General features: G+C 45.1%; 1 protein-coding gene across 1 annotated transcript in view; it reads right to left on the reverse strand.

Moving 5' to 3' along the window:
- LOC121835564 (AF4/FMR2 family member 1-like) overlaps window positions 1-17,242 on the reverse strand; it is a 137,868-nt gene extending 120,626 nt beyond the window's left edge. The window contains exon 1 of the mRNA XM_042289968.1: window positions 16,840-17,242. Within this exon, the coding sequence (XP_042145902.1) occupies window positions 16,840-16,862 (23 nt within the window). The 5' untranslated portion in view covers window positions 16,863-17,242. The remainder of the gene's footprint in view (window positions 1-16,839) is intronic.
- Between the last annotated feature and the right edge of the window lie 1,136 nt (window positions 17,243-18,378).

The following is an 18,378-nucleotide window of genomic DNA, read 5'->3' on the forward strand; positions in this document are numbered from 1 at the left end:
CCCCCCCCCCCCTTTCCCCCCGTTTTTAACAGACGAAACCACAAACGTTCCACACGCGAACGCCGGTCAACAGCTCCAGTGTTCATCAGACACCCCTATGGGGTGACACTAAAAATGACAGCCGCTTTTTTTTTTTTATCGGTTACAGAACGGTTCGTGCGCGCGTTGTGCGCACACGCATATCTAACACACACACGAAAAATATATATATAAACATAAAAAAGAGTTTTTCCAAACGGAGAGCAGCTGCTTTCAGGTCGCGACTTTCGCACAAACGCGCGCGCGCGCTGCGTGCGCTCACAAGCGGGAACCAAAGAGCCCAGATGTAAAGAGACGGTGCAACTCGTACCATCGAGGGCATTTGCAATTTCATGGCGTCGTCGGTGGCGACGAGGAAAGCAGGCGGAGACGCTCGCAGAGATAACCGGTGCTTTCGCCACCTTTTCAAAGCTCGCATTAAAAAAAAAAAAAAAAAAAAATATATAATAAAAAAAAAGGGTTGCTTACAAGTTACGTGAGTTCGATCCAGCAGTTGGAAACACGCTGGAATCTAGGCACAGAAGCGGGAACAGGTGCAGCGCACGAGAGCTACTACAGGGCCCAACAAGACCCTACAAGTGCGCGGTGAAATAAACTATATCGTGTACGTGTGCCCGCCCCCCCCCCCCCCCCCTACTCCCACCCCCACCCCCCGCATACGCGAGTGCCACGAACGTGTGTGTATGTACCCGCAAAAAAAAAAAAAAAAATAAAAAACAAGGAAGACATTGCGGCGCGCATGTGGAGCAATCGCGCTCGGAACTACCCTTGACAGAAAAGCGGCACACCAAAGGAACGCTAATTTCAGCGTTTCTAAACGAAACACACTAACAAAAAAAGGCATACTTCGGAGAGGTATAACTGAAGTGCGATTTGAGTTCCCTTAGAAAGCATAATTTAAGAAAATATATATACAATTTCAGAGCGTATATCTCAGCGCCAGAGCCGTGGGACGGCTGCAGGAGAAGAATTTATAAACGCACCTCTAAAAGTATTAAAACAAAAATACTTTAGATGGGTCCGTATTATTGTCCACAAAATACGTTACGCGGACAACTTTTGGTCGACACACGTTTCGTTGAAATTGTGACGTTTCGTGGGAACTCGTTTCGTCGACAATATAATCTTTTACCGAGTTGATTGGGTCAGATTACTGGCTACACTGGAGCGGCCCAGGAGACTCTAATCGAGTAAAAACGAATACCTGATCCTAGGATTCCAAAGAGCAAATAATCTACACCTTTTGCCGCTGAAAATGATTGGGACAGGACGTCCTCCGTGGTGTTAGGTTGGCGCCCGTTCGGTGTAAAACCTGCTTCAAAAGAGCGAATGTAACTCAAACTTGTACCGGAGTGAACCTAAGTAGCAAATGGCTCCAATGCTTAAAGCACGTGCCGACGAATGTGCAAGTGTGATAAGACATTTGAAATGTGCCTAACCATGACTTGGGTGTAACGCAATGGTTGTTGTAGGACACTGTAGCAGGTAAACAACGAAGTGCAAGCCCCTCCCACCTCTTTCCACTTTAGTAGAGCGAACGCTGGAGAGGAGGTCGCCTCCTCTCCACCGTTCGCTCCGCTGAAGTGGAAAGGGGTGGGAGGAGCTTCCACCTCGTTCTTGACCTGTCACCGGCTATAGCTACAAACCTTCATAGTCTATAATGCGGTCTACAGACCTGCCGTTTCCCTTATATAAAGAGAAGGCGAAACGTGAAGGCAAGTCTGTAAACAAGACTACGCAAAAGAAAACACGACACGAAACTCTACATGCACTTCGCTATTATTTCGTAAATATTAAAATTAAAGAATGAAAAACAAAACAAAAATACATGGATTTAGGTTTGCTAATTGAAGCCCATCTGTGGCTTCTTGTCAAAAGTAGAAAAGAAAGAGAGATTAACTCTTAATTCGTTCCAGTTGTCGTCGTTTCGAGATGCGAGCCAAGTATAATTTCTGCTCCCTCAAGTTGACGCAGTAGCGGTGCAATAATGATCGCAAAACAAATCTACGAGATTTGTTTCTCGAAGGTGCGAGTTTGATGAGTTTGGTGCATTAAAAAGTTACCTTCAACTTAATTGCCACTGTGCTTTTGCAGCAAAATAAACGTCCTCGGTTACGATTAATGCATAACGTACACTCGAACATAAAAGAAAGGACAAAGGTAGGTTTCTGTATCCGCCATCCGTTATTTCAGAGGTCGGATCACCCATACAGGAATTTAAGAATTCAACTGTAGAAATAACGTTTTACAACTCTTATTTTTATTCATTTCTTTCACGCGCAGTTGAAGACTGGAATCGGCTTCTCAATGCTAATGTTTCAATGCTTTCAAATTACTTTTATGTTTCTTAAACGCGATTACTGCTTGCTTTCCTATGTTATGATATCACAGTGTCTTTCCCTTAAAGTGGAGTCTGTCAATCCTGGCATCCTTGTGATCTTGTGCATAACGTAATTCTCGCATAATGGACGTGTATTTTGACCACTCTCCCGCGGTAATGTCTTTTGGGCGGTGCAGGATAAACCGAATAAACAGAGACGCCCCACGACACTACCAAAACTAACAACAACAACAACAAAAAAAGAGAAGAATAATTCTGAAAACAAGTTTACGAAGCGTCTGTCTCAAAGAAAGACAAAAGTCAGACAGTCAAACGAAGGTGACTTCGGAAAAGCTTGCAAGGTTCGATTCACCCCAAGGTCACTTCGATGTTCTTGGACCTTATTCGACCAAGTGCCATGAACCCCACGAAAACTAGACTCTTCCAGGAATCGATTGACCACCAAAAACAATTCCCCCGAGTTTGCGCTGCAGGTATCCTATCACCGAGGAGGGCAGTCCCCAGCAATCGAGAAAGATGATCCCCACGACCCATCATCCACGTTTACCTTTGCACATTTACGGTCAGCTGCAATGTGCTACGAGGGACTTCCCCCAGTTTCTAAGAACGGCCTTTCCATGGCAGGGGGGGGGGGGGGGGGGGGGGGGGGATGATCAGTGGCCAAGTGGGCTAACACGCCTCAGCTCGGAGCGTGGAGAGAAAAAAAAAAAAAAAGTTATGATGGAGAAAGATTTTAATATAACATAGAAAATAATATATAAAGCAAATGCGGTAGTGTAAGTGAATAACTTTCGTTATTCTTCCCACTGCAGACGCGTTCGTACAGCAAATAAACGTTCTAAAAAAAGCTAACTTCTAATATTCTTTGCAATAGACCCTTTCCGAAATTCACTCTGGCCACTGTGATCACTATCATCGTCATCTGAAAAATGGCATATGTGCCATACCAATGGCGGCTTTCTAATTACTGATGAAGGAACATGTTGAAGATACTCCTAAGCTGAGGATTCAAGGCCTATATATTCTAGACGTTAGCACGTTGCGAAACCGGAATTGAATGCAAGCGCTGCGTAAGTGTTCATTTCTCTAATTCCAGCCCAGTGAACCTGTTAGTGGCACAAAATCGACTTCGAAACCCCTTGACTTTTACAACTTTATCAAAGCGTCTGTCTGGGTTGGCGCTTCGTTCTGACTGGTTGCATCGTTGTGGGAATCGACACTGGAAGAGATGGTCCAGAAAAACCTGTATAGCGAAAAGTTTATTCTCGTCTGCCGTTGACATGCAAAAGTGACGGTGCCCGATAAAATACTGCAGGCTACGGGTTCATTGCCGCCATTCGTATGGCAAAAGTTAAACCGCCATTTCAGCCACCAGATGGCACTGAATTTCGGAAAGGGTCTATAATAATAATTTGAAGAATTACATTTACACCAGCTCCCCCTACAAATGAAGCGCCAGTTTAAACAAAAAGGACGAGGATGTCTCTCCCGAAGGGGCCGGCTGTGATGGATGCGGTAATGGGAGCCTGAAGCAGTAGTAGCTGCTAATGTTTCTTTCTTAATAAAAAAAAAAAAAAAAAAAAAAAAAGTTTGCTTAGCGTTTACCTGACTTGCTACTTGATTTCATTTTCACAACTGTCACAGGGAACCACCGATACAGGTGACCCACCAGAGCACCCCCCCCCCCCCCCCTTTTCCTTTCCAAAAACAATTGTTGCAAAATGTGCTCAAACTGTCACTTTTTTTTTACTTTTTTTTAAGTTTTCCAGGAGCACCATAGCTTTGTGCTAATTTATTTATTTTCTGTATAAAAACTATTGTTCTGTAGCGTTGTGCTGGGCTGGCCCAGTCCTTGAAGCTCACTGGAAAAGGGCTCGAGATGAGGAATTCTTTTCTCGTAACTTGGAAAAAGACGGCGAAGGCTACGGCCTCAGCCAGCCAATCGGAGCGTTTAAAAACGACACATGTGACAACGTGATGTCTGATTGTGCTCCTCCTATGCAGACATGCCACGTACTTAGCTCTTTTGCTGAGATGGGTTCACCCGGGCCGTAGTTAAGCTGTGACTGAACAGAAAGACGAGCAAGCTGCAAAAAGACGCCCACAATTTCGGGCTGAGATAATCTGCGTCTCTGGATGCCGAGGTCAGGTTTTCGAGCCTTTGTCCTTTTGTAACGCCGTGCGCCGAGCCCCCTACACCCTGCGAGCTTGCCGAATTCGGGCACTAATCCGGTTCTGTTTCGGGACTCGGATCCCATCGAACACATTGTGCCCAATGGATGGCAGGATGGCTGAATGGATGGATAATGGATGTACCCTTTATAACGGGCGGTAGCTTATGCCACCTAGCCTGAAAAATTTACAACCGCTTTTCCTTCCAAAAACAAGATATGGCAAACGCCGTCATTAATGATTTACAAAAAAAATAATATGGATTTGTGTGTTGTACGTGTCAACGTCACACAGGTATATATGGCTTCACTAAAACTCCTCCAAACGAAAAGATGCGTGCAAAGGAAAGATTACTGGCTGTAAAAATGTTAAAAAAAAAACAAAAAAAAAAAAACCAGTACATTTATCCGCACGAGTAACATCACAACCACAACGAATTAGTTAACGTGCCAAACCTGCTTAATGATGCGAACTCGTTCATTGTTTACCTCTGCATAACTACAGTTAGGGCATTAAGCCTAGAATTCCTGGATGAAACGAAATCTTCGAAATCGTCAAACTCACATTAACTGTTAACGTCGCCGATTAAAAAAAAAAAAATCCAAAGTCAAGCCAAGGCGGAGGATACAGTTCTTCCTGTGACTTGCCCGCTCACTGAGAAATTTTAAACGCTGAACAACTTCCCCTCTCCCCTAGTGCAAACAGCTCGGACCTGTTCGTGTTAGAATCAATTAAATACCAAATGCCAATAATAAAAACAAATATCTTAAAAAATCCAATTCTTTACTCGCCTTCAGGTGCGAAACAACTGTCTCGCAAATTTTACGACGCCACCAAAGTGAGAACAGTGAAGAGTTCCTTTCAAAAAAAAGTTAGAAGAAAAGAACATCAGCTTTGTGAGATTATCATACATGTTAAAGTGGACGTGCAAAGAAAATAGATATGCCCAGACTTAATATTATAAAATTGACGAGAGCTCAAAGATCCTAAAACCCAAATATCGAGGCGAAATACTGCGTCCACATTTTATAAAACGTGTTGCTCGGGGCGGCCTGGAACGAACATGCGACACTGTTGGCCCAGCTTGGGCAACAAAACTTCACAAAAATACCCGTGTAAGGTTGAGGATTTACTCTACTTCATTTTGTGTTCCAGTAATAAAAAGGAAGTTATGAAAATCGTGAGGAATTTACTGGCGTTCTAAAACTATTTCGGCGGTACTATATCGCGTGATTACTGGTAAGTTTCGTTTCCTAACATCCGAGATTTCCGTCGTCCCGCAACCATAGCAACGTCAACTCCTGTTCCCTGCTGGTCGCTGTGCATTTTCTGTGCGCGGAAGATTTAGGTTGTCATGTGTGCTCGGCGTCGTTGGCGCATGTTTGCGAGACAGTGCAGCACAACTTGGTATGGTACAGCGAACGACATTCGGTTTCACAAGTTGCCGGACAATCCACAGCGGACATCTTGCATCTGAGGAAAGCATCTGGTTGCTTCTGACTTGTTCACGTGACGTCAGAAAGCAAAACTTTCTGATTGGCTGTCTTGATGTGACGTAGTTGTAGAACTGAGAAGGAAGCTCTACGGGAAACCGAAATTGTTGTTTTACGCTAATCAATGAATCCGGACGATAAAACGAATGCGCATAAGTTACATTATAGAGGACCGGTAATCCTAGTAAGCACTTAGCGCAGAATTTTTGAAAAGCGCTTCACAACCCTATTTAGGCTGGTTTTACACATTTGCGATTAGGTGCGATCGACTGCGTTGCAATCACTTGCGACGGGTGGATGGATGGATACGCTTGAACCCTTGCACCGGCTAGCCAAAGCTTTTAATTTCAACAATTAGGTAGAGTAATATTTAAAAAAAAAAAACACACACACACAAATGGTAAGGTTAATACGTTTTACTGCATATCTCTAAATTCCGAATTTTTTAGGGACGGCTTCGTCGATTAACCTACCGATCAATCGATTAATGCTTTACCCAACTAATCAATTCAATTTTGACCCCCCCCCCCCAAAAAAAAAGAGAAAGGATTTAAAGTTTTTATTACGCAAACGTGGACGAATGCACCTGTATGAAAAGAAACATAAGGTGAAATGATATCTCTTTACCTCTGCAGCTGAAGTAATAATTTGTGGTTTTAAATTCGAAATTGTACATTGCGCCGTTTATCGTGACTCAGCAAAAAAAAAAAAAATTTTTGACTTTATTGTTTTTAATTACTATAATGGGAATGAACGAAACCGATTAATTAATCGATTAACAGCCGGCAATCAATATATATATATATATTTTACTTTTTTTTTTATCGACGCTTAGCTTTACTTGAAGGTACAGCAAAACCTTTAGTTTAGTCATACGCAGATCGTCAGTGTTCCGGAGATGCCCGATAGATGGCGCAAGTACGTTCTCTCGTCTCTACCGCTACCGCCCGATCCAAAGGGCTCAGCCGTATTCATCCATCCATCCATCCATCCATCCGTCTCGGGATAGTCAGGGAAAAATAGAGACGGGGAAGGTGGAGATAACCAAGAAGAGATTATCTAACTGGTGGCATAGCTCGAGGGAAGAGTGAATATTTTCTTATTACCTTCCGGGCGACCCGTAGGGCAGAGGGTGTGGTTACACGGTTGCCTACATAGCTTTTAGGATCCTACATAGCTTTTAAGAACAAATCTTTAGATATATATATAACTCTATATTAAATAAATGTTACGAAAAAATAATTTAAAAAAAATTTTGGCTAGGTGGCGCAAGCTGCCGTCCGATTCAAAGCCTCATCCACCCATGCATCCGTCCATCGTGTAAAGGGAGCTTACTCTCGTCGTAAGCTATTACGAGCGGTTGCAACGCATCGACAACACTCGTACGCAAATGTGTGAACTAGCACGGGTGAACCGGGAATTTAAACCGCAACCAACTTGAACCGAGATGAGAATTAAAATAGAACAGAGACGAGACAAAGAATCTCGAATGTTATCGTGGACTCAGTTCCGTAAGCATTGAAGAAGCAATCAAGTAGACAAAAGGAGAGCCATCTTATTAGCATAATAGATTTCTATTGCCGGTGCTAAGTGTTTTTGTTTTTTATGTTGCTGTTGTTGAATTTGTCTTCATTTGCTTTTGAAGTGTCGCTCTGGTACAAGAATAAGAACGAGCGGAATCAATTATGCTCCATGTAGAGCCTAAGAAACAATCTTATTATTCGTTGAAACATGCTCGAATCCCATACATACTTCAAAGATTGTATAACTGTTGTTGTGTCATTCCCTACCAGATGCTGAAATGTGTGTGTTATTTTTATTTATATTTCTGCTAAACAAATATTTTACTGTATGCAGAAAAAAAAGAAAAAAAAACTTTGTTGCAAGTTATGGATACTTTAAACACCCATTTTCATCATATCCTCAGTGGACGGTCAAAAAACGCGTGGCTCAGTAGCAAGAAACCAGTGACATCAACAAGCACTTCACTCCGGAATAAACTGTAACGCCAAAACGTCCTCTCGACCTTCATCAAAAAGCTCATGATAGAGGGATTGGGAGGAACTGCAATGCACGACAGATCAAGAATAGAACAGAGAGTGATAACAGGTGATGTAATGGGGGGAGATTGCAGAAGAACAGGTTGCATGGGCAACCCCAGTTCAATGTAGTGGGACAGGGAAAAGAATGCTTCCCAGCTGCACACTAAATTCAACGTGAAATGATGTCGTAACCATATGTCACATTGTGGATGAATATAGTAGATGTAAAAGTCAGAAAGGCTCAGGGTAGCAGTATGTACTAAACAATGCAGAGGATGCAGACCATCTGGAACTGTACGAGAAGATGGTGCGATTAATTCGTGCAGTGATTTCGCTGCTGGCAACTCTGCCTGCTTCAGGAATTTCACCGAGTAAGCTCACTTGAAGGAACTTGCCCGCTGATGTGACTCACGCTCAAAGAAGTCTATATGCAAAAAGAATGGTCACTTCCAAAGAAATAAAAAAACATACTGCACAAAATTACTTTTGTTAAATAGAAGGAACCACTCCAGATTGCTTGGGTACACTGGGTTCGCACATGTCCTTGGAGTTTGAGCAAAGTGACGTGCGACTTGATGTCAACCTCACCAAAACCCGGTGTGTCCACGTCACAGGCGCACCGGGCAACGAGGCCAGGCTTCTCGTCTTTCTTTGTATATACCCTGATGCGTAGGACTTTACAAATTCCTAAAAGTACTTCCTTTGTGGTTTCTTGCACAAAGATGTCATATGAAACCGTGGCGGATAGGGGAATGCTGTGAACGCGATATGTAAAACAGAAACAGGTATGTTGGATGCGGCAACTGGGCAGATCACTATATGCAACGGCCCCCGAGCAAATACAAAATTTGGTGGTTTTGGATTTCGGTCAATGGTCATCGGATAGATGGATAGTAGCCATTGCAACTCTTTCACAAATTTCAAATTTGTTTTCTTTTTGCAAGTAAAATTTACATTTTGTAAACTGTGAGGCAAGGATTGTGAAATTGTAAAACAAGGTCCAAATTTGTAAGCCTAAAGGAAAATTCAGGAGAGTTGACAGGTATGGATATATGTTCCCGCACAGAGTCTAAAAATACAGTAAACATATCCGTGCTGTGTCTTATCAAAAGATGGCAGCTGTTAGTGATGCTTTTAAACTCCATCTCAACACTTCTGAGGTGCTGAGGAAGCCATGGGCAGGAGAGCAAAGATGAAGTTCGGGGGCAGTATTCCCAAATGGGCAAATGAGTCTCGCTTACTTTGGACTACCATCAGGAGAGGGAGTAGTTCCCCATTTCCTCCTTGCCAACTGGAGGTGCCACATTCTGATACCTCTACCCTCGATGGAACTGCACAAAATTTGCTTCGAGAGCAATAGCTCGAACCCTAAAAATAACTAACACTGAGGGGAACACGATATGCACCAGCATTATAACGTAATAATGATTTTCGGGTTTCCTAGAGTTGCCATATTTCCAACAATTTCTACAAAAATTTGCTGAATTAATGGCTGGAAGAAAGAAATTACCTGACGTTCCAACACAATAAGAACAGCAAGTCAGAGCCCCTATTCAAGGATATGAAAGGTTATGTAACATGTTTAGACAAACTTCATGCTCCAGTTGCCACTGGTGAACATCACCTACCTAGACCTGAGTCAGCAAGCTTGGGAACATCCAGTAGATGAGTTGTGATCTTAACAGAAGCAAATCAGAAAGGAGACAACTATCAAAGGAGGAGCTGGCAAAAAGACATATAGCATGAAAACACAATTTTCGAAGCCCTAAATAAACATGTGCATGTCCAGCATAAAGTGACTCCACCAGAGGAGCGAAAACCAGCCAAGTCAACCAACAGTATTCACTGTTCTGCTTCACAGTACTACGGGACACCTTAGCTGTCCCACGTAATCAATGCACCATCAGAAACTCACTGCTGCAACAGAGAACGAAGGCAACTAGAACTGAGACAGTAAACATAAAAGATGCTAAACTTGTTCTTCAAACAAGCGTGCCAAAAAAAAGTCGGCGAGGTCTCATTCATAGTTGGAGAACTGATGAAATGTTGACGGTAAGACTGACAAAGTGTCAGTACACAAAGCAGGCATCCGACCCAAGACAAGGGCAGAAGCCGAAATTCAAAATCATACCTGCAGTGTCACTGGAATTTGGGTTTCCGACCCAATAGTTCGACGGGAGAAAATTTGTTCTCATAGATCTATGCATGCCATTCACACGCCTTCGGGTGTTTGGTAAAATTTGCAGCCTAGTCAATGTTTCCGTTCGGCTTGAAACGATTCGACGCACAAGAGACAGCCTCAAAGTTGGTCGGTAAGGAAGGACTCATTGCCAATCGGAGTTGAGTCCTGGCACATTCCAAGCATGCCACCATGTCGGTGAAGAAAACACGAGTGAGCTGTTCATACCAATGGGACTTGCTAAAAATGAGGCTTCTAATCCTATCTCATGGACCCTTTCACTAGTAAATGATCCAGTCACTTGGCACGTCTTGGATTGCCAGAGGTCTTTATGGTGCCAACCAACTATGCAGAGAACATTGGCAAATGTTTAGCAACAGTTGCAAGGCAGGTTTTTATTTTAACAACTTTGTAGTTTCAGAAAGGTGGTGGGTGGCATAAACTGAAATGACGAGCAAGCACATGGGTTCGGCACATCTGCCTAGCGATAAATGTAGAGCGACATCTCGTTTCCGAAGCTGCACTGAACAGTCAGTCATTTGGCACGTCCTGGATTGCAAGAGGTCCTCGTGGTGCCAACCATGCAGAGAACATTGGCAAATCTCGAACTGTTGCAAGGCAACTCTTTACTCTAACAACTTCGTAGTTGCAGAAAGGTGGTCGACGGCAGAAATTGGAGCGACAAGCGTGCACATGGGTTCGGCACATCTGTCTAGCGATGAATGGAGAGCGACATCTCGTTTCCAAAGCTGAACTGAAAGGTCATTTGGCACATTCCGGATTCCAAGAGGTCCTCATGGTGCCAACTATGCAGAGAACATTGGCAAATGTCTAACAACAGTTGCAAGGCCACTTTTCACTCTAAAGGCTGGTTCAGACATGTACAACGAGCGTGATGCGTCCGTTGCAACCAGAGTGACCGGAACGACCACTCTGCGGCGCGCGTACACACACCTGCACCCGCTGCAACAGGCGCAGCGGGTCGGCAGCACGGCGACCGCTTCTACGCCGCCGTCAGCTGTTTCAGCGGTGCCCCTAAAAAGGGGGCGCACTGCCACTCAATACCGTAACAGAATATAGACAGACAGATTTCTATAGCCTAAAGCTTTATTAAATTTTTTTTTTCATGATAGGCTTGTAGGGTACAGTGGATAAAAAAAAAAGAAAAGAAAAAGATGCAGTACGCAGTCTTTGACGATCACGACTCTAATACACGACTTTGCCAATAGACTAATCTCGCCACACGCCTTTTCTACGATTATAAAGGACGATGTAACCTTATCAGCGATATAGCAACATAGAAATATGATTTCGTGATAAGATAGACGTTGCGAGCGTTCAGGATAGCTAACACTAATCACTTTTCTCCGGTGATGAAAACGCGTAAAAAGTTGCATCCTTTATAAGGTATGCGCCAGTAATACCTTGAACTTGAGCACATGCATGAAATGCTCCAAATAAGGAATCCCGGCGATGTTCGAGGACAGAAATGCATAGAAAGCACCACTGTAGTCGAAGCAAACAAACACGACGGCACGAGCGTTTCTGCTGTCTTGAGAGTGCCGCCACGACATCACCGCACGAGTAGGTGGATCTTCCCTTCTAATACGTGCTGGGTTATCATAGCGACACACGACGAAAATTCACAGTCAAGGATAACACTTTTACGCGGAACGATGAGCTTTCACCACGCCGTCCATGTCGACAATCACCACCGACGCCATGTTTGCAGACAGAAGGAGCCGGCCCGCAACCGGCATGCAACGCCTGCGACCCATTTTCCTCGACCTGTGATTGGTCTGTCGTTGCGGTTGTTTCCAACGCAGCCGACGCAGCGGGGAAAGTTGGGCTCGCTCCAACTCCTTGTGTCGGGAACGACACGTGCGTGCGTCCCTCCGTCGCTATGGCAACCTAACGGTTGCAGACCCTTGCAACAGTCATTTCGGTTGTTCCGGTCGTTCCTGACGCATGTGTGTGAACGGGCCTTAACAGCTCCGTAGTTGCAGAAAGGTGGTGGGTGGCACAAACTGGAGTGACAAGCGTGTGCATGGGTTCGGCAAGTCTGTCTAGCGATGAAAGGAGAGCAAGATTCCGTTTTGCGAAGCTGCACTGAACAGTCATTTGGCACGTCCTGGATTGCAAGAGGTCCTTGATGTGTTAACCATGCAGAGAACATTGACAAATCTCGAACAGTTGCAAGGCAGCTTTTTACTCTAACAACTTCGTAGTTGCAGAAAGGTGGTCGACAGCACAAATTGGAGCGACAAGCGTGCACATGGGTTCGGCACATCTGTCTAGCGACGAATGGAGGGCGAAATCTCGTTTCCAAAGCTGAACTGAACAGTCATTTGGCACATCCTGGATTCCAAGAGGTCCTCATGGTGCCAACCATGCAGAGAACATTGGCAAATGTCTAACAACAGTTGCAAGGCCGCTTTTTACTCTAACAACTCCGCAGTTGCAGAAAGGTGGTGGGTGGCACAAATTGGAGTGACAAGCGTGCGCATGGGTTCAGCAAGTCTGTCTAGAGATGAATGGAGAGCAAGATCTCGTTTCCGAAGCTGCACTGAACAGTCGTTTGGCACATCCTGGATTGCAAGAGGTCCTCGTGGTGCCAACCATGCAGAGAACATTGGCAAATCTCGAACAGTTGCAAGGCAACTTTTTACTCTAACAACTTCGTAGCTGCAGAAAGGTGGTCGACGGCACAAATTGGAGAGCGACAAGCGTGCACATGGGTTCGGCACATCTGCCTAGCGATGAATGGAGAGTGACATCTCGTTTCCAAAGCTGCACTGAACGGTCATTTGGCACATCCTGAATTCCAACAGGTCCTCGTGGTGCCAACTCTGCAGAGAACATTGGCAGATGTCTAACAACAGTTGCAAGGCCACTTTTTACTCTAATTCTGTAGTTGCAGAAAGGTGGTGGGTGGCACAAATTGGAGTGACAAGCGTGCGCATGGGTTCAGCAAGTCTATCTAGCGATGAATGGAGAGCAAGGTCCCGTTTCCGAAGCTGCACTGAACAGTCGTTTGGCACGTCCTGGATTGCAAGAGCTTCGCGTGGTACCAACCACGCAGAGAACATTGGCAAATCTCAAACAGTTGTAAGGCAGCTTTTTACTCTAACAACTTCGTAGTTGCAGAAAGGTGGTGGACGCCTCCTTGCAAAGAAGAGGGCACTCGATGGGCATCGTCAGATGGTTTACGTGATGTGAATAAAGGAAAGAAAATTTCCTACGGTATGGCAAGGAAGAATGCCCGGTAAACCCCCCACTGACTGTTCGACAACAAGCTTTGCCGTCAACTTAATTCCTCCGCTGGCGAAATGTAGATCACTGAAAGAGGCCCCCCCAGAGCAACGCTCGGCGAGGAAGCATTTCAAGTGCGGCCACCAAATTTCGGCAACTGCGTTGCACAACGAAACGGAGGGTGCAGCAGGACACAAGCCAGGTTCCTAGAGCTGTGATTTATAGGGCCAAGCATCGGGTTTTATAACACAGCTGCTCTAGCTACACCGTTACAAAGCTCCTCGTGAGCCGTTCTATTTTAATTGACAATTCACTGTCAGGGGCGTGATCGCTTACCAAACGTAAACAGCACCTGAGGTGACCATTGTAAACAGACCAACAAACACTCTGCAGCAAACTTTAAAACAAAAAAAAATTGGGAAGACACGCTGGGAAAATTTTTTCAACAAGCCACAGAGATCTACACCTGCGGAGATCTTGAACTTGCAGAGATCTACACCTGCGGGATTAACGCCGCACAGAGGTCACTCGAAATATGAGACCTGAAAGATCTTCACCTAAGCTTTTGTGCCAAACGAGAGCAGGTGGCTCGGCTGCCTTTGTATTCAATCAAGAATGACAACATCCATTACGCTTTTACCTTCCCGTTGCACCTGTTGCTTTCTTGTGGCATTACCTCAAATGTAGTGTCAAAAAACTGGGAAGGTAACGGAAGAGATAGCTAGATTGCAACTGTAGTAGGATTGCCTCTACATAAACGCAGGATTAATGGGAAAAAAGTAGTTAATTCCTGACCGAGCAGAAACAAACAATGATGGCCAAGCTGTCCGCATCAAGAACAGAAATGCAAGTGGAACGATTTCTGCGAAGACAATGAGTGCAATTTGAGTCATGTTCAGTGCACCGCACCCTTTTTAACTGCTGCCACGATATCTTTTGCTCTGAAGTCAAATCCTTCTTGCAGAAAATCATTGTCATGAAAAGACACACCCGCCACAAATAAGAAAATGTATGCGAGCCCAACAGCGAGATAAGTTCAAGCTCAAAAAGATGACAGGAGACTCTGACGACAATGTGCAAAGCATGAATGATGCCTCAGAAAAACCTTCGATGATTGCTCATTTTGTGGCATTCGAAGCAAGAAAATAGATTTAACATTCATACCAAATATCTGCAAAACAATGGAGCTGTTGTGGCAGCATTATTCAATGATACTCCGATCAAACCTTAAGCAACTTGAAGAATGAGTCCAGAATGTTGTCTTGCATCACCCTCAAAGCCGATTCCCAGGAGGTCAACTCCACAGGGCGAAAAAACCGACCAACATCCGATATAGGTCGGCACATATCATTGTGTTTTCCAATGTTAAAAATTTGCCGGTGTTTCAAGCATGGCACCACTCTGTTTTAGGAAAAAAGGACTAGGAAGTTTGCAGGCTTTGGAGCTTACAAATGTACAGACAGACCATCTGATCAGAGATTGGAAGACGAATCAGTCAGTAGAAACCAACAAACACTCAAATCAGCGGTGCCGACAGATCACACATGTGGGCATTTCAACGATGGAAACATGTCATTCGACTTGCGACGTTCCAGGATGTTTTGCCACAGTCCTCTCAAATTGCTTGACAAGGGAGAGGGGCACAATGATACAAGACTCAATGACAGCCGATCATATTGCAGAAACCAACTACGCCAATGGCCACATATTTACAATAGCCAATGGGACAGATGATGCATCAGTGACCCTCCATGACTGAAACAAAACAAAAAAACACCAGTAGCTTCTTAAAGGGGGTGGTAAAAACAAAGATCATGTGGAATCTTGGAAGCCAATAAAGCACACCCAAATCTCTGACGTCACGGACGCACACACATCATACGCGCACGCACGCACACACACACACACACACGTCGTTTCCATGGCATGGCCACACACCGGTTGAGACAGGATTTAGGTCACTGCCTAGATTTTTGTGTTCTTTTTCCTATATTTTTTTTTTCTTTCTTTCTCGCCGCGAGTCTGCCTCGCTCTCCGCGAGGGGGAGACGGAGCAGCCGAGCTCTGCAAAAGTGTGCGTGCGGATTCCTGTCGTACGATTAGCACCGACGGCACAGCACAGCTTGCGCACGCACAAACACTTGGTCGGTCGACGCAAATCTTCGGACGACGGTGCACGGCACAGGCTGAACCAGGTGATCGGTCGACGAAGGATCCGGGGAAACGCTGAAGAAGTCTCTCCGAGATATTTTTGTGATGTAGTTTCTCTGTGTTTTTTTTTTTTCCCGCTTCTGCGTTTTGCCTTTATACCAAATGGCCTCCGACGAAAATCAAAGAAAACTTCGACGGACTAGACAGAGCCGACAAGAATTTGGACCGAGTTCAAATAACGGTTCACAAACTTGCGCAAACATGATTTCTTTTTCCGCTGAGGAGGTATTAGTGGTTTTTGTTAACATCGAGTTTTCTTCTCGTCGCGAAGTTCAAACCACGACACTTGGGACAACACAAACGCACGATAACGTACGACGATACTAAAGTCCGCGAGCGCACACACTTTTTCTGCACTTTTTTTTCAAGCGCGCGCACACACTTTTTTTGCTGCAAGCCCCGTTCAGAAAAAAAAAATAAAAAAAAAAGGAAGGCGAGTAAAAAGAAAAAAAAAATCGCCAGCGGTGCCTCCGATTTGTTAGCAGACCGCCCAGCAACGCACAAATAAGAGCAGTCTCCTCGACCTTCGAGTGCAGGCTTTAAAGTATGAAACAACGATTTTCAGCGTCAAAAAAACTGGCCAGTTTGCGATCGAGCCGACGGAGACAGTCGCAGCGAGTCCTTTTAAAGCACCATCTTGAATAACCCGTCGGTTTTTGCAACGTCCGACAGGCTGACCTAGCCCACCGAACGGTGCAAACGTCGCGTTCACACATCGCACGGCCACCGATCAGCGAATCTGTCACTACCGTACGGGAAGTCGAGGCCCTCGAATTCGTCAAACAGCGCCGAAAAGAAGCGAACGTCCGCCGACACACGTAGTTACTACCTTTAGCCAAGGTCTCATTTTTCCGGGCTCGCTCCGGCTACGCGATCCGCCGTCACGGGCCCGCATTTCCACGACCCTTCGATCAGAAGCCACCCGTGCAGAGGTTGGGGCCGTGGTTACCGCACACAATCGGCCTCCCGGCCCAAAACCGGCGATCTGACCGTCGAAATCGGCGAGAAAAAGGGAACGCTTAAGCCTAAGCAACGTCTTAACATGGCCGTCTGATTTCCGGATATCGGGGGACCAGACTGATTGCGAGCGAGCTCGCGAAAAAATCCTTACCTCGAGCCGACTTTGCTGGACATGGCAGGCGAACGACGGTGCCTCAGTGGCGTCCCATGGTCGCCGAAAAGTCAGCGGTGAGCAACTTTGTCGAGAAGACCACCATTGCTCACTTTTTTTCGGCGAAAAATAATTAGGCCTACAAGTCAAAACTCGGCAGGTAGCCTCGTAGCACACGAGAAGATATCTGCCTCCCTTTCTTTTTTTCTCTCTGCCGTCGTACACACACTACATCTTGGCAGGATGAAATAGCGAGCTGGACAGATCACTCTACATCCGCACGGGCACACGGTAGCACGTCGATCATGGCACACAAGACCGTAAAAAGCGGCCAAAATCCCGTTTGGCCACCGCACCAACACGTTCAACAGTGTTTACAAGTTTTTCGTGCCGTGGCTGTATCACTCCGCGAGCAGCCGAGTGCTTTGCACGGGACACGGTCTACGTTAAGAGACATAGTTCCGCCAGTTATCTAAGGTTTGTTCTGGTTTTGCTAATGCATTAGTTTGGAAATTGCGTTTGTGGGAACCTACCATACGCCTTCGATCGGAAATGCACTCTAGTTTAGCGCGGGAAACTGGATTCGACTGCGCTCGTCGCAAACCTCGGCCAGCCGTGCTCCACGAATAATTTTGCTGGGTTTTGCCAGTACGTCGTCAGTGCTGAGGGCGCGAAATACAAAACTCGAATATGACAAGTTGAACCAAACTTGTTTATTCCTCGACCATTTTCCTTCCTCCTTCTAATTAAATCATAAAAATGTATTTCGGAGAGTACGTAAGCTTGAAAACGAAATACGAGGAAGTAATGTACATTGAATCAGGTGTTCAAGTACGCCCTCCTATGATATTTCGTCATATATAAATATATATTCCTTAGATCCGCGTAAATAAGGGTATGCTTTCACAGTCAGAATCTGACACAGATTCCCCGACTTCATACGCGGCAATTATAAACACGCTAAATGGCCTCATGGAGGGCAAAAACGAAATTAGGTCATATTTTAAAAGCGCTGTTATTGCGCTTAAAGTTTGCAATTTGTGCTCGAACAGGGGCGGACGCAGGTGTTTCTTGAGGGGGGGGGGGGGGGGGGGGGGGGCAGGTGTTGGTCAGCGTATCATATGTTTAAGACACCCCCCCCCCCCCCCCTTCCCGTTTCCACGCCCTAAATTTTTACACAAGCAGAATTCAAGAGGGGGGTCAGGACATCCGAACCCCCCCCCCCCCCCCCCTTTTTCTGAATCCGCCCCTGTGCTCGAACCTCCACTTGGTAAGTAACGCCCTGATTAGTTTCACAATTTTTTCTATTTTCATTATACGACAATTTCAAACATCACGTGGAACAACTCAATGGCAGTTTTAGATGTAATAACGTTTCATTAAAAAGAAGAATAAAAATGTATGATTTTCAATGATCTGAAGTAGTTCCACAGTAAAGAGTCTAACTGCCAGTTAGCGTTGCAACCGTTGGTCAAAAGTAGTTTGTACTGCATAGAAAAATTAATTAAAGGGAGTTTAATTAATTTGGGAGCATGGAGG

Source organism: Ixodes scapularis, unplaced genomic scaffold (genome assembly GCF_016920785.2).
Source record: "Ixodes scapularis isolate PalLabHiFi unplaced genomic scaffold, ASM1692078v2 PGA_scaffold13__105_contigs__length_92229423, whole genome shotgun sequence".
NCBI classification, from domain to species: domain Eukaryota; kingdom Metazoa; phylum Arthropoda; class Arachnida; order Ixodida; family Ixodidae; genus Ixodes; species Ixodes scapularis.